Source organism: Podarcis tiliguerta, assembly GCF_965153285.1.
Source record: "Podarcis tiliguerta genome assembly, chromosome: 1".
NCBI classification, from domain to species: Eukaryota; Metazoa; Chordata; class Lepidosauria; order Squamata; family Lacertidae; genus Podarcis; species Podarcis tiliguerta.
In genome coordinates this window covers 92,729,734-92,753,309 of record NC_139534.1, presented here as the reverse complement: position 1 = coordinate 92,753,309, position 23,576 = coordinate 92,729,734, and the positions used below count along the sequence as shown (strand labels likewise).

At 46.5% G+C, this 23,576-nt stretch overlaps 1 protein-coding gene across 1 annotated transcript; it reads left to right on the top strand.

The window, feature by feature from the left end:
• Positions 1-6,004: 6,004 nt before the first annotated feature.
• On the top strand, positions 6,005-23,112 carry LOC310678562 (carbohydrate sulfotransferase 8-like; the record flags this gene model as incomplete). The annotated part of the gene is made up of 2 exons (XM_083442524.1): positions 6,005-6,249; positions 22,059-23,112. 2 exons carry the CDS (start codon positions 6,005-6,007, stop codon positions 22,882-22,884), a joined length of 1,071 nt encoding a protein of 356 aa, XP_083298650.1. The 3' UTR covers positions 22,885-23,112.
• Positions 23,113-23,576: the final 464 nt, after the last annotated feature.

Genomic DNA, 23,576 nt, shown 5'->3' with positions numbered 1-23,576 from the left:
GCTGCCGTCAATCAGGTGGAAGGGAAGGGTGGAAGGGAACCACACAGGGAGCAGAGACCATGTCTTGAACACCTCACAGGCAGACTATCTCTTATTTGTTGGATACTTGATTCAGAAGTATCAGGTAAAACCCACACACCCACCATTTCCTTGAAATGAACTTGAAATTGCTTGATTTACATACAGGTACCATAAACATAATTCATGCTCAAATGAAAAAGCAAGTCTCTGCACAGATTTGCTTGCTTGCACTTCTGCCCCCGAGCATTAAATTACTAATTGTGTCAATGTGCAGGCCTCTAAGAATCTACTGTAAAGCAGTCTTTTGGCTCCTTGAAGAGCAGTGATTGTCTTTATCCAGTAGATAGGATTGTAGGGGCCTGATATCTGAGACGTGGTAGTTATGCAAGTCCAGTTCCTTGCTTGGGGATCTTCAGCTCTGTGTAAGCAGATATGGACTACAGTGGTACCTCTGGTTACATACTTAATTCGTTCCGGAGGTCCGTTCTTAACCTGAAACTGTTCTTAACCTGAAGCACCACTTTAGTTAATGGGGCCACCTGCTGCCGCCATGCGATTTCTATTCTCATCCTGAAGCAAAGTTCTTAACCCGAGGTACTATTTCTGGCTTAGCAGAGTCTGTAACCTGAAGCATATGTAACCTGAAGTATATGTAACCCGAGTTACCACTCTTATTTACATCTGTAAGAGAAGAATGAAGAGGAGGATCATTGTGGCTGGTCTTCTGATGGGCACCAGGGTGAAACTGCCCTTTCTACCAAGGACATAGGGCAGGACTCAACCAATGTGTTCTGTCAATGCAAGGACTTATACTTGCGCATTTAAACTTCCCCCTCTTACCCCTCCATGTGCCTCGTGCCCTCCACAGATTTGCTCTGGAAAGTTGCAGGAATCCCTAGAACTTATCGAGGGGGCCCATGAGAGGAGGGCAAATTCCACTGCACAAGCAGAAATCCTGGTGCTGAAAGGATATGCTCGTTGGAAACCACCCTTCATAAAACTGAGTTCCTTAGGAAATTGTACATATACGTACTTTAATTATTTGCGATGGTTGTGTGTTTTAGGGGTGGAATTGCTCAAACACTTAAACACTGTTTTTACTATATCAAGGAAGGCAACTTAGAAGGCAGTGCTAGCATTTTCTTTGTTCTCCATTATTCCAGTCACAAGAAGCGAGGCCCCTTCTCTTCAGTGCTGAATGGCACAGCTAAGGTCCCCTAGAGCAATTGGGTTTTTCCTCCCTTTATGGACACAGGAGAACATTGTATCCCTCCCCTTTATTGTCTGGGCACCATGCCAGAGAGGAAAAGCCCCCTTAACTGATTAATTTCTTTGCAAGTGCCCTCACCCACCCAATTTTTAGAAACTAAAGTTTGTACTGCTCATTTCTTAGACTGAAGAGGCGCGCTGTGGTAAAATTTGGAAGATAGTGTGGCTCATCCCTGACCATTGGTCATGCTGATGGGGGCTGATTCGAGTTGGAGCCCAGCAACATCTGAAGGGCCCTGGGAGAGGCATAGCTCAGTGGTAAAATAATAGAATTGAAGAGTTGGAAGGCACCCTAAGGGTCATCTAGTCCAACCCCCTGCAGTGCAGGAAACTTGCCCAATGTGGGGCTTGAACCCATGACTCTGAGGCTGCAAGTCTCCTGCTCTACCAGCTGAGCTCCCTGGACATCCAAGGGTGTAACCCAGTGGTAGAGCATTTGCTTTGCATACAAAATATTCCAGTTTCAATCTGTGGCATCTCCAGGTAAGGTGGGGAAAGCCTTTTTTTTTAACCGTAGAAATCTACTGCAAGTCTGTGGAAAATGCTCCAATGGCCTGACTCTGTATAAGGCATCTTCCTATGTTCATCACTCCTGCTGTAGATCATGAAAGTTTAGTCCAACATTTTGATGTATTACATGTCCTAAACCTGTATGGCCAAGTATTGATGTCTCACGGCCTGTTACCTGTGTAGTCACATCCTACCCAATAATTCCTACTGAAGTTCATACCACAATTCCTCTGTTGGCTCCTTGGTCTCCCCACCCCATCCTGTACAACAAATGCCTGCAAGCATTATTCAAATATCCTCTGGTAAAAGAAGTCATAGTTTACTCTGTAATTATTACTGAATTGCTTCCAGTAACTCTCTTTAATGTAATTCCATTGTTACTGGTGTGAAAATAACGTTGCCAAGAGATGATATCAGGAATGGGGTTATGGTTGGTTGGTTTCATAAAATGTATATACTGCCCTCAGGTTTCATTGAGATGTGAGAACGTAGGAATTGTGTGGTCTGCCTCAGTTAAACTTTCTGATCATTACATCCGCAACTGAGCGAACTTTCGACTTTGGCCCAGCCGCTTCATCAGCTCTGAATCTACTTGTACTTGTCCTCCGCTCTTCCTCAGTAGCATGTTGAACACCTTCCCACCTGAGGGGCTCATCTTCCAGCGTCATAACTTGTATATGCCTGTTGTTGTTTTTCCATTGTGTTTTCTTGTTGAGACAATAGGTTTATTAACGTATATTTTTTTGGGGGGGGGGAAGAACCGGAAGTCAAGTTTCTGTACAAAATTATTGTAGGAAGACTCACATTCTTTTGTTGGATTTTTGTTTTGACAAAATTGATTTATGTAAAACAAGGAAGATACGTCTTTGATGTATAGATGTAATTATGCATCTTGCTAATAAAGCAAGAAATTCAAACCTTACAAAGTTGTGATGATTGCTACAAGGCAGGTGAAAACCACATGGCTGGTGCCAATTTGCCAAGTGGAAAATTCCTACCTGGCCCCCTCAACAGGTGATCAACCGTAGTCCATAGCAAGGCCAAGATGGTGAACGCATAAAATAGGGCGGGAGGGTGGGAGGTCCAACGCAGGAGATAAGGTGAATGAGACCCCAGCCGCAAGGAGGTTTCAATCAGGTAAGCCACGCCCCCAGTCGACCGGATTGGTTGGCCGTGGGGTGTGACACAGCCGGGACTCCCAGTGATGCGGGTTGTGGCACCATCCCTCCTCCCCTGTACACGGGGAGTGCTTGTGGCCTGCCTGCAACTCCGCCTCCCTGGGAAGGTGAGCGGTTCTGTCAAAAGAGCATCTTTGTATGAATGGGGTAGACCTGTGACAATGGATTCAAGAACCAAGGTATTTACCATTCCTAAATAAAGGCCAGGAAAAGGCAATCAGCAAGCATTATTGGATATCTTGACATACAGGAGACAAGTCACACTCTCAGTTTTCTGTTGTAGTCTGCCTCCTTCTATGGTGCTTGCATGATGCTTTGGGGCGGTCTTTGGCTAAGGAGTTGAGCAATTTCCAAAGTCTTTAAAAGTTGTTGCACCCTTTTGTTCTGGGTCCCCTCACCTCCTTGCAAAGTGTGTGTCCTGGGGGAAACTGCCTCACTTTCTCCCATTGGTTCCTGCCTCCACTCATTCTTCTCTGACTGATAATGAACTTGGGGGGATACTGAGTCCCCTGATTGAGAGTTGGGCTGTAAAAACTAACCCCATTTTTTTCTTATATCACCCTCTACGTTGGGGTGGGGAACCTCGGGCCAATTTTGGCACACCAAGGGTTCCAATTTGACCTGCAAGGCCATTTATCTTTAACCATACCTAGCCACCCAGCTGCCATTACTGATGAAGTCAGCTGCAGGGTAGGAGGATAGGGTTAAATTCTGCCTTGGTTGTGTGCTTGCACAGCCAAGGCAGCAGGTGAGAGAGGGGATGTAAAATCTGACTCAGTTCAAACATGTCTGGCAAGAGCTTCCTGAAAGCTCCCTGCCTCCTCTTCTGTGCTGCTGGTATTGTGCTTGGTTCCCTCCTTGGATCTACTGGGAAAGCAGTTTCTCTTGAACATAGTGAGGGTGGTAATATCCCAGCTTCCTCCATCCACAAGGCAATAAAGAACTTGCTTCTCATAGACATGTGTGTGCTCTGCAAATAAAGTTTAGTTATGCATACCGTCATTCTCAACAACGTACTGCAAAATAAAAAAAAATCCTCCCAGGAGCACCTTGTTGTTGTTGTTTAGTCGTTTAGTCGTGCCCGACTCTTCGTGACCCCATGGACCAGAGCACGCCAGGCACTTCTGTCTTCCACTGCCTCCCGCAGTTTGGTCAGACTCATGTTTGTAGCTTCGAGAACACTGTCCAACCATCTCGTCCTCTGTCGTCCCCTTCTCCTTGTGCCCTCCATCTTTCCCAGCATCAGGGTCTTTTCCAGGGAGTCTTCTCTTCTCATGAGGTGGCCAAAGTACTGGAGCCTCAGCTTCACGATCTGTCCTTCCAGTGAGCACTCAGGGCTGATTTCCTTAAGAATGGATCGGTTTGATCTTCTTGCAGTCCATGGGACTCTCAAGAGTCTCCTCCAGCAGCATAGTTCAAAAGCATCAATTCTTCGGCAATCAGCCTTCTTTATGGTCCAGCTCTCACTTCCATACATTACTACTGCGAAAACCATAGCTTTTACTATACGGACCTTTGTTGGCAAGGTGATGTCTCTGCTTTTTAAGATGCTGTCTAGGTTTGTCATTGCTTTTCTCCCAAGAAGCAGGCATCTTTTAATTTTGTATGAGCTTTCTCATACCAATAACAAACTTAGTTGGTCTCTAAGGTGCTCCTGGAAGGATTTTTTTTTATTTTGTTTCGACTACAGCAGACCAACACGGCTACCTACCTGTAAAGAATGGCATTGCTGGCTGTATGTTCAGGGCTTGCAAGGTGGCTCTCCCTTCCCTATGTGGCAGGTGGAGAGAGAGATGCTGGTATTTTACAACCATTCTGCGTTCAAGAGAAGCCCCTTTCACAGAGAGTCTGATAAACCAGTGCCCGCTCCCCATCCTCCTTTTGCAGATCTGCTGCAAAAGCGGCTTCTCTTGAACCTACCGATGCTTGTGAAATATGCTCACTACTCTATTCAAAGAGCACTTTTCCTTTAAGACTCCTGCATGCAGCTGATCTTCCCAAAGGCAGCAGCTTTTCATATCTCTATCTCTATCTCTATCTCTATCTCTATCTCTATCTCTATCTCTATCTCTATCTCTATCTCTATCTCTATCTCTATCTATATCTATATCTATATCTATATCATCTATATCTATATCTATATCTATATATCTCCATAAAATTTAGATACCACTTGATTGTAAAAGGTTAAAAAACGAACAAAATGCAACAAGACAATGACAAAAATCCACCAACAGCATACAAATCAATATGGCTAACCTGATCCAAAACACCCACCCACCCCACTCACACACGAAAACAAAGACCACCACAGCCAACCACAAATGAACAGCTGCACCCTAGGCCAACCCCAACCTCTCTCACCACCAAAGGAACACAAGTGAACAGCAGAGAACCTGCACAAGCAACGCTGACACCAAACCGTACATATATTAAGTAAAATACTGTAGAAACATTGCCACCTGACCCCACCCCCACCCATCTTTCCCCCCTCCACCTCTTTCCCCCTTTTCTTCCTAATGTCTCAACAAACGAAACTGATTTGTAAAAATGTTACATGGTGAAAATACGAGAGAGAGACATTGCACATACTTTTGTAAATCAAGAAAATCTTTCATAAAAATACATTATAAAAAAATAATCATAAAAAAATGATTTACAAGATGAATAAAGCAATGGAATCATCAGTAAAAACGGTTATAAATAACTATTTAAAACATTTTTGAAATAATTAAGCAATAAGCTAAAAACCACATTGAAACACTGGTCAACATTCTGCAGTTGTCTTTCATCAAGAGTTTAGGAATAGCTCAGTCGGTAGAACATGAGACTTTTAATCTCAGGGTTGTGGATTCCTGCATTGCATTGCAGGTAGTTGAACTAGACAGGCCTTGAGGTCCCTTCCGACTATATATTTCTATGATTATATGTGCTTATCCATGCTTTGTATGTCTAGAAAGCATGGGGCCAAGCAGGGGTGTAGGAAGGGGGGAGCATCCTTGAGGGGGGTGACAAAATGGTGCACCATGGGGGGCTGCACTTACCACGGGGCCAGGCCTGTACTGTGCCCAAGCCACGCATCTCTCCTGGGAGTGACACAGTGGCTCGGGGTCCTGCGCTTCCTGAAACGGCAGCGTGGAGCTTGCGTCCGCCAGGCAGACTCCATGAGCAGTTCACCGTGCTGCCCTCCTCTGCAGATCGCCGTGGCGTCCCTGTGCACAGATCGCCATGGTGCCCCCGTGGACAACTCGCCCTGCCCCCGCTGCTCCTGGTGCTGGAGCAGCTAACTATGCCCCTGGGTCCAAGACTAAAATCTTTAGAAATTCGTATAAAATCAACCACAACTCCGATTTCCTTGCTTTTGGTGCCGGTCGGCTCAGTCTCTTCAGGACTCCATGACACCTCCCCTGCCTCCATGATCCGGTCAAATCGCTCTGCCAAGCCTTTCCTCCGGGCGATGCCAGGTGGCAGACTATGCATACATGGACCATTGTCTTCTCATCACCGGTACTTAGTCCGACGAGCTGGGTGGCAGAGCAGCCTCGCACCCAGATTTTACCGTAACACAGACACTTCAAGTTACAGACTCTGCTAACCCAGAAATAGTACCTCAGGTTAAGAACTTTGCTTCAGGATGAGAAAAGAAATCGCACGGTGGCAGCACTGCGGCAGCAGGAGGCCCCATTAGCTAAAGTGGTGCTTCAGGTTAAGAACACTTTCAGGTTAAGAACGGACCTCTGGAACGAATTAAGTTCTTAACCCGAGGTACCACTGTATTCTGAAATACAAAGATAATGTGAATACGTGTCTTGACTTTTATGAACGTCTTAATTATGTCACTGTCAATACAATTTGCAACTGCCAGTTAGCAGGATCTTGTGTTCAAAGCAGGCCAGACTAGCTAGTCAACATGACTTTATGAGTATGGGGAGTTGTTACGATAAATTGGGAGTGAGAAAACTGGACCTTGGCCCAATTTTATGTGCACGCTAAGGAGGGGAAAGTTGGAAGAAAGGGTTGGCAGAAAAGAAAGGCAGAAAAGTAAGAAAGGAAAAAGGCAGAAAGGAAAAGATAAAAGGGATGCCCTTCCTGCCTCCAGCAGCAGCCCACAACAGATTATCCCTCAGGGAATGCAGACTTCAACAGAAAAAGGTTTTCCATTCCTGGTTTAAATAGTCGGGCATCTATGCAATGTAGTAACCATCCCATCAGCACAATAATTTATGCTTGCACAATGGGACTCCACCCACGCCCATTAACAGTCTCATGCTCTACCAACTGAGCTATCTCAAGCATAAATCCTTGTGTGGACAGGCTGGGTTATTTAGTGCTACATTGGAGAGAGAATCTTTGAATGCAGACAGTCCCAATCCGCAGCATCTCCTGGTTGGGCTGGGAGAGTCCCCTGTCTGAAATCCTGGAGTAGCGCTGCTAGTCAGTGCTTTGTTCTTGGTGGACCAATGCTGTTCAAGAGAAGAGTCATACCTCTGTGGTAAAACACCTGCTTTGCATGCAGAAGGTCCCAAACTCCCCTGTATCCCCAGATCCCCAATATCTCCAGGTAGGGCTGGAAGAAAGCCCTATGTGAGAAACTGGAGGGCTGCTGCTAGTTAGGACAGACAATGCTGAGGTTCTGTTGCCACCCATCCATCTCAGGAGACAATGGAGGAGTGCACCTTTGGGGGTAAAGTCAAACTGTTGGAGAGTTGCAGCGCCCACTGTGGCTGTAATGACTGATACAGGAGAGACATGTTTTATTGCAGGTGAGGCAGATGAAGGCATCCAGTTGCGCTTCTCTCCATGGCGTTTATTCTCTCTGTGCTCCTCCCAGCGGCCATTCTTCCTCTGGTCACTGCTGCAGATGCACCAACTGACTGTCTGTCTCCAGGCACTGCGGTTGCATGCAAGGGATTCCCACATGGTGGAGTTGATGTTGCCAGCCTTCATGTCTCGTTTTCAGACATCTTTGTAACACAGAGTTGTTCTGCCAATAGGCCTGTTCTGGCTTCCAGTGTGTTGCACTATCTGCCAACATCCAGGAACGAATTAAGCTGTTGCAGACGGACGCTAAGGGGTGTCTCATTTGAGCATCGACTGGTTGAGAAGCACTGCGTTCTGAACATCCAGACAGGAGAAATCATGACTTTCCCCTTTCCACAATCATAACTTTAGTTAGTTTGTGGGTGTCAATGCAAGTATTTCTGCTTGTGCAACAGGACTTTCTCTTATCCCCACACCTCACACTCTCCCCAAATGTTCTCCAGAGGATTCGGGGGGGGGGGGACTCCTAGAACAAATTGAGAGGCCATGTGAGCAGATGTAGCACTACATTGGAATCAATCCTGTGGTTTTTCCTTTTGTCTACTGTTGTTTAAAATTTAACTTCTTTTAGGGAAGTAGAGAGAGCAACAATATCTTTCTGTTTTTCAGTATATTTTCCTGATTTTGTCTTTTTGCCCCACATGCCTTTCAAAAGGAGATCATGTGCAAAGTGCTATCTTTGTACCATGAAAAAGTTGCAAAGTCCAAAAAACCCCTCCTTTACAATTAAATCAGTTGCATGAGAAGAAGGTTTGGGTGGGGTGGGGATTTCCCCTTTTCGTTTGAGATGTAATAACATTTGTAAGCAAATCAAAGGATTAAGTTGGCCATTGAAGAAGTATTTTTCTCAGGTGTCGAGAAATAAATATTTTCTCTAGGTATTAGTTTCCTCTCTACAAATGAGGCTGGGGAAAACAAGATATGCCGGTTTACAGCAGGAGCCAATTATGCCCAGCTCAGATGGGCAGCTTCTTTCTGGCATAATCATCCCTCCACGATTCTGGTAGTTTTGTACATTTTCAAAAATGAGCCTCAGATGAGTTTTTCGTTGCTCAGCTCTACAAGAAGCACTTTTATTTTAAAAATGCAGAAAGCCCACCTTGAAACCTGAATGGGAGGTAAAATGGTGACTGAATCTGTGGTGGGATTGTTGGGAAGCATGTGAGTCAGAAACTGGAAGAAGCTGGGCTTTGTCAACAGGAGGGATAATAACCTCAAATCCTGCTTTTTATGTACGTTTGTACACACCCATGGACCTTGGTTTCAGTGCAGTTGTAGTACTGGAAGCATGTGAAGTTCTCCAGAAGCCATAAAACAACTGGCGAGATTAACGGTGCTGCTTGGGACTCGTGGAGGATCCAGTGAGAAGAAAAAAATGTAAGGGATATGCATGTTTTCTAGTGTTGTGAGATTAGAGTTGTGAGACTACTGTGGATGGTACTATTACCATGGGTTCAGCTTAAAGCAAGGCCTGGTCCCAGTCTGGGAATCAACAAAAGAACATATTTCTTAATTGTCCAGGATGTCCAAGGAGTGATTATTTTATAAGAACTAATTGGCAGAAGATGTTATATTAATGCAGTGGTCTCTCTGGAAGACTTGGGAAGAACACCTCAGTGGAGCTTGGGGAAAGGAGAGGCACCCTTTCCCTCCCAAGCTAAGGGGTGTGTGCTGGTGAACAAGTCTCTCTGTGTGTGAGGGAAGCAGGGGGGGGGGGAGGAGAAGTAGAAGCAGTACAAGCTGCGGGGAGGAGAGAGAGACATTGAAACTAAAGCCGTGGGGACAAGATGCCCTTTCCCCCCGAGATTTGTTGTGAGGGAGTGGATCTGCTGTTCATGTGGCTTGCCTTTATTATTGTTTCATAGAATCATAGAATCATAGAATCATAGAGTTGGAAGAGCCCACAAGGGTCATCGAGTCCAACCCCCTGCCAAGCAGGAAACACCATCAGAGCACTCCTGACATATGGTTGTCAAGCCTCTGCTTAAAGACCTCCAAAGAAGGAGACTCCACCACACTCCTTGGCAGCAAATTCCACTGTCGAACAGCTCTTACTGTCAGGAAGTTCTTCCTAATGTTTAGGTGGAACCCTCTTTCTTGTAGTTTGTATCCATTGCCCCGTGTCCGCTTCTCTGGAGCAGCAGAAAACAACCTTTCTCCCTCCTCTATGTGACATCCTTTTATATATTTGAACATGGCTATCATATCACCCCTTAACCTCCTCTTCTCCAGGCTAAACATGCCCAGCTCCCTTAGCCGTTCCTCATAAGGCATTGTTTCCAGGCCTTTGACCATTTTGGTTGCCCTCCTCTGTACACGTTCTAGTTTGTCAGTGTCCTTCTTGAACTGTGGTGCCCAGAACTGGACACAGTACTCCAGGTGAGGTCTGACCAGAGCAGAATACAGTGGCACTATAACTTCCCTTGATCTAGATGCTATACTCCTATTGATGCAGCCCAGAATTGCATTGGCTTTTTTAGCTGCCGCGTCACACTGTTGGCTCATGTCAAGTTTGTGGTCAACCAAGACTCCTAGATCCTTTTCACATGTACTGCTCTCGAGCCAGGTGTCACCCATCTTGTATTTGTGCCTCTCATTTTTTTTGCCCAAGTGCAATACTTTACATTTCTCCCTGTTAAAATTTATCTGGTTTGTTTTGGCCCAGTTCTCTAATCTGTCAAGGTCGTTTTGAAGTGTGATCCTGTCCTCTGGGGTGTTAGCCACCCCTCCCAGTTTGGTGTCATCTGCAAATTTGATCAGGATGCCCTTGAGTCCATCATCCAAGTCGTTGATAAAGATGTTGAATAAGACCGGGCCCAAGACAGAACCCTGTGGCACCCCACTAGTCACTCTTCTCCAGGATGAAGAGGAACCATTGATGAGCACCCTTTGGGTCCGGTCAGTCAGCCAGTTACAAATCCACTGAGTGGTAGCATAGTCAAGACCGCATTTTACCAGCTTCTTTACAAGAATATCATGGGGCACCTTGTCAAATGCCTTGCTGAAATCAAGGTAGACTACATCCACTGTGTTCCCTTCATCTACCAGGCTTGTAATTCTGTCAAAAAATGAGATCAGGTTAGTCTGACATGACTTATTTTTCAGAAATCCATGCTGACTATTGGTGATCACAGCATTCCTTTCTAGGTGCTCACAGATTGTTTGCTTAATGATCTGCTCCAGAATCTTCCCTGGTATTGATGTCAGACTGACTGAGCGGTAATTATTTGGGTCCTCTCTTTTCCCCTTTTTGAAAATAGGGACAACATTTGCCCTCCTCCAGTCTGCCGGGACTTCGCCTGTTCTCCAGGAATTCTCAAAGATGATTGCCAGTGGTTCTGAGATCACATCTGCCAGTTCTTTTAATACTCTTGGATGCAGTTCATCTGGCCCTGGAGACTTGAATACATCTAAACTAGCCAAGTATTCTTGTACTATCTCCTTAGTTATTCTGGGCTGTGTTTTCTCTGCTGAATCATTTGCTCCAAATTCTTCAGGTCGGGCATTGTTTTATTTATCAGAGAAGACTGAGGCAAAGAAGGCATTGAGGAGTTCAGCCCTTTCTGTGTCCCCTGTTTGCATTTCACCATCTTCTCCTCTGAGTGACCCCACTGTTTCTTTGTTCTTCCTTTTGCTACGAACATACCCATAAAAGCCTTTTTTGTTGCTTTTAACCTCTCTAGCAAGCCTGAGTTCATTCTGTGCTTTAGCTTTTCTGACTTTGTGTCTACGCGTGCTGGCTATTTGTTTGAATTCCTCTTTGGTGGTTTCCCCCCTTTTCCATTTTTTGTACACATCCTTTTTTAATCTTAACTCAGTTAAAAGTTCTTTAGATAGCCACCCTGGCTTCTTTAGGCACCTTCCATGTTTCCGTCTCATTGGTATTACCTGAAGCTGTGCTTTTACTATCTCCCTCTTAACAAACTCCCAGCCATCATGAACTCCCTTTCCTTTTAGTATTACTGTCCATGGGATCTCACCCAGCACTCCCCTAAGTTTTATGAAGTCGGCTTTCTTAAAGTCAAGAAATTGAGTCCTAGTATGCTTGGGTGCTCCTTTCCGCTGTATAGTAAACTTCAGAAGAGCATGATCACTTGCGCCTAATGATCCTTCCACTTCTACCCCATTAACCAGGTCATCAACATTGGTTAGGACCAGATCTAAAATGGCTGTTCCTCTTGTTGCTTCTCCCACTTTCTGGACAATGAAGTTGTCTGCAAGGCCAGTGAGGAATCTGTTTGACCTTATGCTCTTGGCTGAGTTTGACATCCAACAAATATCCGGGTAATTGAAGTCCCCCATTACTACTATCTCCCTTCCTTTTGCATGCTTGGCCATCTATTCCAGGAAGGCATCATCTATGTCCTCCATTTGGCTTGGGGATCTATAGTAAACTCCCACAATGAGGTCACTGTTATTCTTCTCTCCCTTAATTTTGACCCAAATGCTCTCACTTTGGCTTTGAGGTTCTAAATCTTGGATCTCTTCACAGGTATACACATCCCTGACATATAACGCCACTCCTCCTCCTTTCTTGTCTGGTCTGTTTCTCTGAAATAGATTGTATCCCTCCATTTTTACATTCCAATCATGGGACTTATCCCACCAGGTTTCAGTGATGCCTATTATGTCATATTTAGTTTGCTGTACCAAGAGCTCAAGCTCATCTTGTTTATTTCCCATGCTTTGTGCATTAGTGTACAGACATTGAAGTCCATTAGTCATTCCCCCGTGTCTCTTATTTAAGGATTTTTTCCTCCCACCATTAGGTCTGCTTGCTGTTTGCTCCATTTGGTCTATGACATTTGGATGATCATCTACATCAATTGATAGACTCCTACCTTCAGGAGCACTGTCTCCCTCCCCCACATTAGTCAGTTTAAAGCCCTCCTGATGAGGTTTCTGAGTTTTTTGGCAAAAACATTCCTCCCAACCGTTGTGAGGTGCAGCCCATCGCTTGCCAGAAGTCCATCTTCAAGAAACTGCAGTCCATGATCTAAGAATCCAAACCGTTCCTGTTTACACCATTTGCGAAGCCAGCTGTTTACTTCCACTATTTTCCCCTCTCTCCCTGGGCCACGTCGTTCAACTGGGAGGACAGATGAGATGACGATTTGTGCATTTAATTGCTTCAATTTCCTGCCCAGAGCCTCGTAGTCTCTTTTGATCTTCTGGAGGCTATTGCTTGCAGTGTCATTGGTTCCCACATGAACCAAGAGGAAGGGGTATTTGTCAGTGGGTTTTATGATTCCTTGCAGTCGTTCAGTTACGTCTTGGATCTTAGCCCCGGGGAGACAGCACACTTCCCGAGACATCTTGTCAGGCCCACAGATCACTGCTTCTGTTCCCCTCAGTAGGGAATCCCCTGTCACCACTACACGCCTCCTCTTAGGTTTGGTCGGGGTTCTTCCGTGAGCGGTCCGTTCCAAGGTCGCCTGCACATTCCCTGAGGACTGACTTTGCTGCTCATCTTCATATACCTGATCGACTGTAATGAGGGAGAGATCCTCAAATGGAGTCTGCTCTTCGTCTTCCATGCTAGGGGAGAGGACCTCAAAGCGATTGTGTATTTCTAAACAATCAGAGCGAACCCTGGGCCTCCTACTTCTTTGAGTCACGTTTCTCCACATATCGGGCTCCTGTGTTGGTGAACTAGCCTTCTTCCCAGGGGAGTCTCCTGTCTCCTCCTTGGTGGAGACGGTGTGCTCTGCTTATTTAAATAAATATTTATTTAAATAAACAGAGCACGGTGTGCTCTGTTTATTTAAATCACTTCCCATAGAACATCCTAAAGTGATATGACGGTAAAAAGAGATATAAAAACCATTTCAAGTCCAATATAGGTAGACTTCTGGCACCAATAGGTGCCGGAAAGATAATAGAGATGGCATGGGTCTGATGCCTATCTGGAAGGCACCCTGTAAGTGCCATCACACTGAACCCTGGTTAGTGTTGGATCAAGCCATCAACCTCCGATGGATGATTGAGAAGGATTGGGTCCAGCATCACTTTTGCTGTGCGTGTGTGCCAGTATCCAGACTCGGTAGAGTTACAGCTCCTTCCTTGGAAGAGTTTTCGGGGTACACCCCCCCCCTAAACATTTTGTGAATCTAATGGGAGGAAAAACTAAAAAAAATAAAAATTTTAGTTTCTTCTCTAGCATGGTGAGTCATCGGTTCCATTGCTACCCCCAATGGCGGCCTCATTTCCTGTCGCAGTATTTCCCAAGTATCAGACAGAAGTGAGCGTTTAATGTGTGAAGCAGTGTGGAATATGGATGTGTGGTGATGAAAGCTGATGAAAGTTTGGCCTCATTGAGTGGCAGTATTTCAATATGAGTAATGCATGTTCTTTGTACCATTGTCCATTTACTATATTTATTTCCCCCAATTTGAACTATAAAATGGTGATCTTCTTGAGTCAAAATGAGAGTACCCCTAAACATTTTTTAATAGAAAAAAGCACTGCATCATCTTTCATCGTTAAGATTTCCTCCTCCATTCAAGCTACTCAAACTAATGTTCCCATCTAGTCCCAAAAGAACAGTGAGACTGAGGCATGCGAAATTCAGGAAAGGTAAAGAGCATGTTAAGGGCGTGATCAGTTAGGGAGGACACCCTATGTGTCTGACTGAAGAACTTGGGCAGGAAATACTCAAAATATCTGCTTTCACACCTCTCCACGCAGGACTAAGATCACACAATATCTGCAAGGTAGGTTCCATAGCTGGAAAGACTGACAGCCCAATATGGAAGCTTTGTCAGCAGAAGTGAAAATATATCAGAACCAAACTGCAGGAGAGACTTGTGGTTTCTCTTGGGTGCAAACTTTTCATTTCCTAATTTGCAGTGTGTGGGGCCTGATCCAGATTTGGACCTTGGAATGGGCCTAGGAGGACTTTAACCCTTACCTCCCATCCTGCAGTTCCAATGCAAGTTGGGGCAGGGGCGTGTTTGCATTTTGCATTGGGGGGGGGGAACCTCCCAGCAACCCAAGATGATACTGATGATTAACTGACGATGATACTAAATTGTTCAGGGTTGTTAAAAAAACCCCCCAACAACCTGTGAAACTCTCCAAAAAGATCTCTCCAAAATGAGTGAATGAGTGGCAAAATGACAAATGTTATTTAGTGTAAACAAATATAAAGAGATGCACATCAGGGCAAAAAAATATCTTTATTTCGCATATATGCTTGTGGGGTCTGAACTGGTGGTAACTGACCAAGAATGAGTCCCTGGGCTCCAAGTCAGATTTAGGGCCTTGCAACCGGTTTCCACTGCACTGGACTCTAAGCCAAGGGGGTTCTGCAGGGCCTTGCAACTATGATGTAGTGAATTGAGCGGAACAGAAGGCAAGTGGCAGGGGGGCAAAAAAATTGGCCTTGGACAGGGCACTGCTGAAATTTGAAAGACCAAAGTCCAGCCCTGCTTGGGGTCATAGTAGATAGCTTGATGAAGGTGTTGACCTATTGTGTGGCAGCTATAAAAAAGGGGGAAATTCCATGTTACGGACCGTAATGAAGGAAACTGAAAACTGCCGATATCATAATAGCATTATACAAATCTATGGTGCAACCCCATTTCAAATATTAGGTACAGTTCTGGTTGCCTCACCTCAAAAAATATATTGTACTGTTGGAAAAGATCCAGAAAAGGGCAGTGCTATTTTTCGGGGGGGGGGGGAGGGTTCTGGAACTCACTGTAAGCACCTCCCTTGTTCTCTTAGAACGGCAATGGCTCCCACCTGAGAGTTCCAGTGAGTTCCGGCAGGTTCGGGCTGAAAAAAGCCCTGATCGAGCAGATGGCGCAATTCCCCTCTGATGAAAGGTTACAGGATTTGGGACTTTTTAATTTAGGGAAAAAGTGAGTAAGAAGTGAATGATGCAAGTTTATAAAACTATTCATGGCGTAGAGAAAGCGGATAGAGGGGGCGGGAATCTCCCCTGGTGGAACTTGTGGACATCCAATGAAGTAGAATGTCATCAGAATGGATAAAAGAAAGTCCTTTTTACGCATAGTTGAACTACTGAATTTGCTTCCACAGGAGGCAGCGATGATAACCAACCTAGATGATGATGATGATTGCCCCAGCCACTATGGGCGGCTAGATGGCTTTACAAGAGGATTAGACAAATATCCACGTGGATACTCACTTTGCAGTCTATGCATTGACTTTGCACTCTGTATAGTCTCCTCCTTGTCAGAGGGCATTGTTTGAGGGTGGCCCAGAGGGGCCTGAGCTTTGGATCTTCTGTGTTGGACCTCAGGCGTGTCATAGGTCCATGCTGCAGTACCTTCTTCTCCAGTCACGATTGCACTGACCAAATGCTGACTATAGTGGTACCTCAAGTTAAGTACTTAATTCATTCTGGAGGTCCGTTCTTAACCTGAAACTGTTCTTAACCTGAAGCACCACTTTAGCTAATGGGACCTCCAGCTGCTGCCGCGCCGCCGGAGCATGATTTCTGTTCTCATCCTGAAGCAAAGTTCTTAACCTGAGGTACTATTTCTGGGTTAGCAGCATCTGTAACCTGAAGCGTCTGTAACCCGAAATGTATGTAACCCGAGGTACCATTGTATATTAATTCTTTGGGGCTATTGCATGCTGAGGGGTTTGTTTGCTCCTCCTAAGGTAGCCTGAATATTACCTTTGTGGCTGGGCAATGCAAGAATATATCAAATTACCCTTTACTGTGTGCTACTTCTTTCCGTTGCTTCTGTGGCTTGGGACTTGGTTGCTGTTTTTGTTTGTAGCAAGAGGTCTGATGGTTGGTTGTTGTTGTTTTTTTAAAAAAGACTTCCACACCTTAAGTTCCATCACCTGGGACACAGCTCTTGTGTAAATATGAACCTGTCAGAGGTTAGCACCGAAGCCCTACAAACTCGAGAATTCAGCAAGAGGTGGAGCTTCGGGTCTTTACACTGGGTGTGGGTATGAAAGAGAGACAAAAAAACATTGCAGACAGTGCTGCATTTTCAAGTGGCCCTCCTTTTGTAGGAAGTAACGTCCTGGCCAAGAAGCAGAGAACAACAGCATGCAATAAATTTAATGTATTTGCTCTGTATCGTACTGGAAGAGCCTGTGGCAACTTGTCCCCAAGTGAGCTGGAACTCTGTAGGAAAGCTTCTAGCTGCTCAACTTAATCCACTGGGATCTGAGTTTGTGAATGAAACAAAAGAAACCCTCTGAGACCTTGGTGCCTGTTTGACTGATGTTGCAGAAAGCTGACTGGAGGATCTGATGAAAGGAAGGAGCTTGTTTCTTAACTGAGCAAGGTGAGTAGTGGTGGAGATGGAGACAGAGACAGGCAGGGACCTGGAACTGTCTTATGTGTTATATTCTGTATTCCAGGCAACCAAATTTTGCGCTTTTGATTTATATACACTTCTTACAAACTCTTTTCACATTTGTTGCACATTAAAAACATTGCATGTGATATAATGTGGCTATTGTAAGGAGATATTGCAGGATGGCAGCTGTAAAGTTACCATATTTTTTGCTCTATAAGAATCACTTTTTCCCTCCTAAAAAGCAAGGGGAAATGTGTGTGTGTGTTGTGGAGCAAATGCAGGCTGCACAGCTATCCCAGAAGCCAGAACAGCAAGAAGGATTGCTGCTTTCACTGCGCAGGGATCCCTCTTGCTGTTCTGGCTACTGAGATTCAGAATATTTTTTTTCTTGTTTTCCTCCTCCCAAAACTAGGTGCGTCGTGGTCTGGTGCGTCTTATAGAGCGAAAAATATGGTACTTCTTTTTATAAAGAGTTGCTGGTCTGTTTCAATGCACAGGGTTAAGATGACTCACTGAATTACTTGTAATGAAGATGCTTAATTGGTGTAAATTAGAAAGCATTTGAATATATTCTGCGTAGCCTACAGGATACTCTTGGGAACAGCCCTCTAGAAGTGACACAGTCAAGGAATAGCAAAAGACAAGGACTCAGGTCAAAGTTTTTCTACCTGCACTACCATAGCACTCCTATGTAGTCACTGACAATGCAGGATTGGTGGTGCATACCTACTTCCAAGTAAACATGCATCGTATCAGGCCAGCACTTTTTTTTCTTCCTAAAATCATGTTTAGGGGTACTCTCATTTTGATTCAAGAAATTCACCATTTTATAGTTCAAATCAAGAAAAATAAATACAGTAAATGGACAAAAGTACAAAGATTCACAAAATGTTTAGGGGAATGTGTACCCCCAGAAAAAAGCACTGTATCAGGCCATTAATGTTCCAGCCCTGCTATGCCTCACTGCAAGCTCTTATATTAATTCAGGATTAATTAGTTTCTGGCTGAGATAATGCTTATTTCAGCAATATCATTAACACAATCTATTTTTTTAATATTATTTTATTAATTTTCCAAAAATAAAAGCAACAATACATATTCAAACATAGAAAAAAGTAGAGTTGACTTCCCCCTACTCCCTTCCCTGGTTCCATAGTTTATCAGTTTTACCTTTGCCCCGTTGCTGCCTCCCCATAAAGTCTGCTCTTTAGTACTAAATTGGAACAAATGGCAATCCATGGAAACCCAATTGCCATTTGTTCCAATTCAGCAGGTTTCCCCAGAGGAAAGCAGTGAGGCAAATGGAAGTGTGGATAATCTCCTAGAGAAAACAAGTTTTACACCTAGTGGCAGAACCCTATCAACGTTGTGGTCATCCGTGTTTCCTGGAGAAGGGAGCATTTCTTCAAGGTCCCAAATGCATGAAGGGGGAAATAAGAATGCACAGATTGGCCTCACCCTCTGTTGCCAGAAAGGAAAGTTCTATCACCATTTCATGCGCTTCCATGTGGTTTGGCTCCAAAAGGTTATGTTTTGCCCAGGAAGGTAAGATAACAGAGAAGCTTGGCTGCTTGGGGCAAATATAACTTGCCAATTTCCAACCAAAATTCTCTGTTGATATGGGTAAGGGAGTAGCCCTATGGGGATGGCTGAATCTTGCTATGGATCTCCTGTAAAGAAGTAAGCTGTAAACCAGTGTTTGTCAACCTTGCGTTCCCAGATGTTGCACAACAACTCCCATCATTCCCTGCCAGGTCTGGCTGGGATAGTTCGAGTCGACAGAGCTATCTGCCATGAACTCAGGTTCATGGGTTCAAGCCTCATGTTGAGCAAAAAAGATTCCCGAGTTACAGGGAGTTGCACTAGATAATCCTTGGAGTCCCTTCCAACTGACTGATTCTATGGTTCGGTCATAAGGCAGCTTAGCCAAGGATGATGGCAATTGTAGTCCAACAACATCTGAGGACCCAAAGTTGAAGCAAACTCATTGGCTGTATCCTCCGCAGCCTAGACCCTCTAAAGCAGGCATCCCCAAACTTGGCCTTCCAGATGTTTTGGGACTACAATTCCCAAGCTAACAGGACCAGTGGTCAGGGATGATGGGAATTGTAGTCCCAAAAGATCTGAAGGGCTGAGTTTGGGATGCCTGGTCTAAAGATATAGCAGTATCTCTTAGGGACAAACCTCAGTTAATGTAGGAAAATGCAAGTGTTTTATACCAGTTGCTAATTTCTTGGTTCAACAAACGGTAACAATGTTTGCTATTTATGTTTGCCTAGAGTTCATCATAAAGGCTACAGCCTTTGGCTTGCTGGGAAAACATTATGAAGAATCTGCTTGAAAAGTTGTTCATTCTCTTCCTCAGTAGTCTGCTTGGCGCTTTTCTTCTTCAGACGCTCTATAGTTGGCAGACAGAAATAAAAGGTAAGAGTGAGGATTGCCAGATATTTAAACAGCAGAATATTGGATGGTTATGCTTAGTTTTGTTGTTCTGATTTTCTATTACATGGTTTAAATTTTCCTATAGAATGGCAGGATAACAATGTTGAAAATGGATCAAAACTCTTAATAGTAAGTAAGTACCGTATTTTTCGCCCTATAGGACGCACCGTCCCATAAGGCGCACCTAGTTTTTTGGGGGGGAAATAAAGGAAAAAAATTATTTCCCCCCCAGGCGCGGGGTTGGGGAAGCCCGAGCTTCCCCCGACCCCAGCCCCCAAACAGGCAGCTCTCTGCAAGCCGTGGGAGCCCAGTGCTGGCTCCCGCTGCTAGCGGAGAGGTCCGCGAAGCCTGGGCGCGCTGAGCTCAGCGCGCGCAGGCTTCGGCATGCAGGCACGTCTCCGCCAGCAGCGGGAGTGCTCCCGCTGCTAGCGGAGAGGTCCGCGAAGCCTGGGCGCGCTGAGCTCAGCGCGCGCAGGCTTCCGCATGCAGGCACCTCTCCGCCAGCAGCGGGAGCGTTCCCGCTGCTAGCGGAGAGGTCCGCGAAGCCTGGGCGCGCTGAGCTCAGCGCGCGCAGGCTTCGGCATGCAGGCACGTCTCCGCCAGCAGCGGGAGCGTTCCCGCTGCTAGCGGAGAGGTCCGCGAAGCCTGGGCGCGCTGAGCTCAGCGCGCGCAGGCTTCGGCATGCAGGCACGTCTCCGCCAGCAGCGGGAGCGTTCCCGCTGCTAGCGGAGAGGTCCGCGAAGCCTGGGCGCGCTGAGCTCAGCGCGCGCAGGCTTCGGCATGCAGGCACGTCTCCGCCAGCAGCGGGAGCGTTCCCGCTGCTAGCGGAGAGGTCCGCGAAGCCTGGGCGCGCTGAGCTCAGCGCGCGCAGGCTTCCGCATGCAGGCACCTCTCCGCCAGCAGCGGGAGCGTTCCCGCTGCTAGCGGAGAGGTCCGCGAAGCCTGGGCGCGCTGAGCTCAGCGCGCGCAGGCTTCCGCATGCAGGCACCTCTCCGCCAGCAGCGGGAGCGTTCCCGCTGCTAGCGGAGAGGTCCGCGAAGCCTGGGCGCGCTGAGCTCAGCGCGCGCAGGCTTCCGCATGCAGGCACCTCTCCGCCAGCAGCGGGAGCGTTCCCGCTGCTAGCGGAGAGGTCCGCGAAGCCTGGGCGCGCTGAGCTCAGCGCGCGCAGGCTTCGGCATGCAGGCACGTCTCCGCCAGCAGCGGGAGCGTTCCCGCTGCTAGCGGAGAGGTCCGCGAAGCCTGGGCGCGCTGAGCTCAGCGCGCGCAGGCTTCGGCATGCAGGCACGTCTCCGCCAGCAGCGGGAGCGTTCCCGCTGCTAGCGGAGAGGTCCGCGAAGCCTGGGCGCGCTGAGCTCAGCGCGCGCAGGCTTCCGCATGCAGGCACCTCTCCGCCAGCAGCGGGAGCGTTCCCGCTGCTAGCGGAGAGGTCCGCGAAGCCTGGGCGCGCTGAGCTCAGCGCGCGCAGGCTTCGGCATGCAGGCACCTCTCCGCCAGCAGCGGGAGCGTTCCCGCTGCTAGCGGAGAGGTCCGCGAAGCCTGCATTCGCCCCATAGGACGCACCCAGATTTCCCCTTCATTTTTGGAGGGGAAAAAGTGCGTCCTATAGGGCGAAAAATACGGTAAGTACCGTATTTTTCGCACCATAGGGCGCACCGGACCATAGGGCGCACCTAGTTTTTAGACGGGGAAATCAATTAAAAAAACCTCCCCCCCCCAGCCCCAAAGAGCAGCATACAGGCTGCGCACAACCTCTCCCTGCCGGAGGGGTTGCGCATGGCTATGGAACAAGCCAAGGCAGTGAGCGGGATGGATCCCACTGGCTGCTCTGGCTTCCTCTTTAGCCCCGCGCAATCCCTCCCTGCCGGGAGAGGCTGCGCAGGGCTAAAGAAGCCATAGCCCCGTGCAGCCTCTCCCTGCCAGAGGGGTTGCGCGCGGCTATGGCACAAGCCTGCATTCGCTCCATAGGACGCACACACATCTCCCCTCGGTTTTTGGAGGGGAAAAACTGCGTCCAATGGAGCGAAAAATATGGTAAGTAAATTTTTATTTATACCCCGCCTTCCCCAGCCAAGACTGGGCTCAGGGTGGCTAACATCAGATATCAAATACATTAAAACACAATCGAACAATTGATTAAAATACAGCTTAAAAATTAGAATCAGGATAAAATTAAATGACTGCCCACGAATTACAACCTTAGGAGTCGGGAACCTCAAGTATTCATCAGGTGCAGCTATCCATGTTGGTCCCACATGAGCTGATAAAAGGGCCACAGATGTAACTTACAGGGTCCCATAGAGGGGGACTCAAACTGGGCCCAGACTGAAGGCCAGGCAGAACAGCTCCGTCTTGCAGGCCCTGCAGAAAGATATCAAGTTCTGCAGGGCCCTGGTCTCCTGTGATAGAGCGTTCCACCAGGCTGGGGCCAAAGCTGAAAAGGCCTTGGCCCTGGTTGAGGCCAGTTTAACCTCCTTAAGGCCCTCCTTGAGTTACTGATTTTCACTCCCTGGTCATGGTGTCAAAGGTCACATTTCCCTTCTGTAGATCCTGAAGAAGATTGGCTGAGAAGGCAACGAGATCGCAAAGCCTCTTTGGACACCATCTGCCAGAAAGTTACTTTCTCAAAAGGAAAACCAAACCCTCAAGTTGCGAGTCAGATCTTTGTAGACGAGGGTCACAACTTTATCTACTGTGAAGTGCCAAAGGTGGGCTGTTCCAACTGGAAAAAAATTATTCTCCTCCTCACACTCAACCTGAGCAGGGATGTCTTAGAAGTCAATCATGATAGAATCCACAGAACACATCTCTTAAGGAGGTTAAGTTCTTACCCTTCTGATCAGCAAGTGAAACTTCTGAACAGCAGCATTAAAGTGATGTTCACCAGGCATCCTCTAGAGAGATTGGTTTCCGCTTACAGAGACAAGCTCTTGCACTTCGAGCCTTTTTACGTCTCTGTGGCAAAAAAGATCAAGACCTTGTTCAGGGGAAACCCAAACTCTACCGATCCAGTGACTTTCCAGGAATTTGTAAACTTTGTTTTGAAGCACGCCCCCAAGGATTTGGACATACACTGGAAGCCAATGTTTATGCTCTGTGATCCCTGCAACATTCACTATGACATTTTGGGGAAGTACGAGACACTGGGAGAAGATGCTGACCATGTTCTCAGGAGAATTGGAGCACCAGATGATCTCCGGTATCCAGATTTTAAGAAGTACGGTACAGAGAAGAGGACCAACAACAATATCACTCTGAACCACTTCAGCAAACTGAGTGAGGACCAAGTGCAGAAGCTCAAGGATCTTTACTCAATTGATTTCTCTTCCTTTAATTATTCTTTTCATTTTTAAAACAAAACTTTGCTGTAAGATTCAATCGCAGTTCCCTTCTCTGGGTTCTCTGGACTCCTGTCTGCTAGACAACAGGAAGTCCCTGTGGTGGCTGGCACCCTGTCTCTGGAAAATCCCTCTTTAGGGAGGCTGATCTGGCATTTTCATTGTTATAACATATGTGCTGAACTAGGAGCCTACCGAATCAGACCACTAGTGCATCTTGCTCAGCAATGCTGACACCAACTAGCATGTATTCTCCAGTGCTTTACGGCACTACCAGACCACCTGTTTCTTGAGCATTCATCCTGATTGAATTACAGGGCACTTAGATAATGCTGGCTATTTGATGGGTGTTCGTTCCGATTTGTTCCTGGGGATGTTAGATGATGTTGCACCAAAGCAGGTGTCACCCCACAATGCATTTCCAGCGCATTTTCCAGGCACTTCCTTTATTGCAAAAAGTCCAGCCTTTGGGGGAAACAGGTTTGTTACACAAGACATCCCAATCAACTATAATCTCACAATCTGAATTTGCCGGTGGGTGACTGAACCCCATGCAAAAAATGTGACAGTCTGGAAGTGCCCTGAAGACAGGGTTTTTTCCTAGCCCTCCCTAGAGGTACCTGGGACCTTCTGAATACAAAGCAGGTACTTTATTAGTGAGCTACAGCCCTACTTCAGAGTCTATTCAATTGGTCTGCAGATGACAG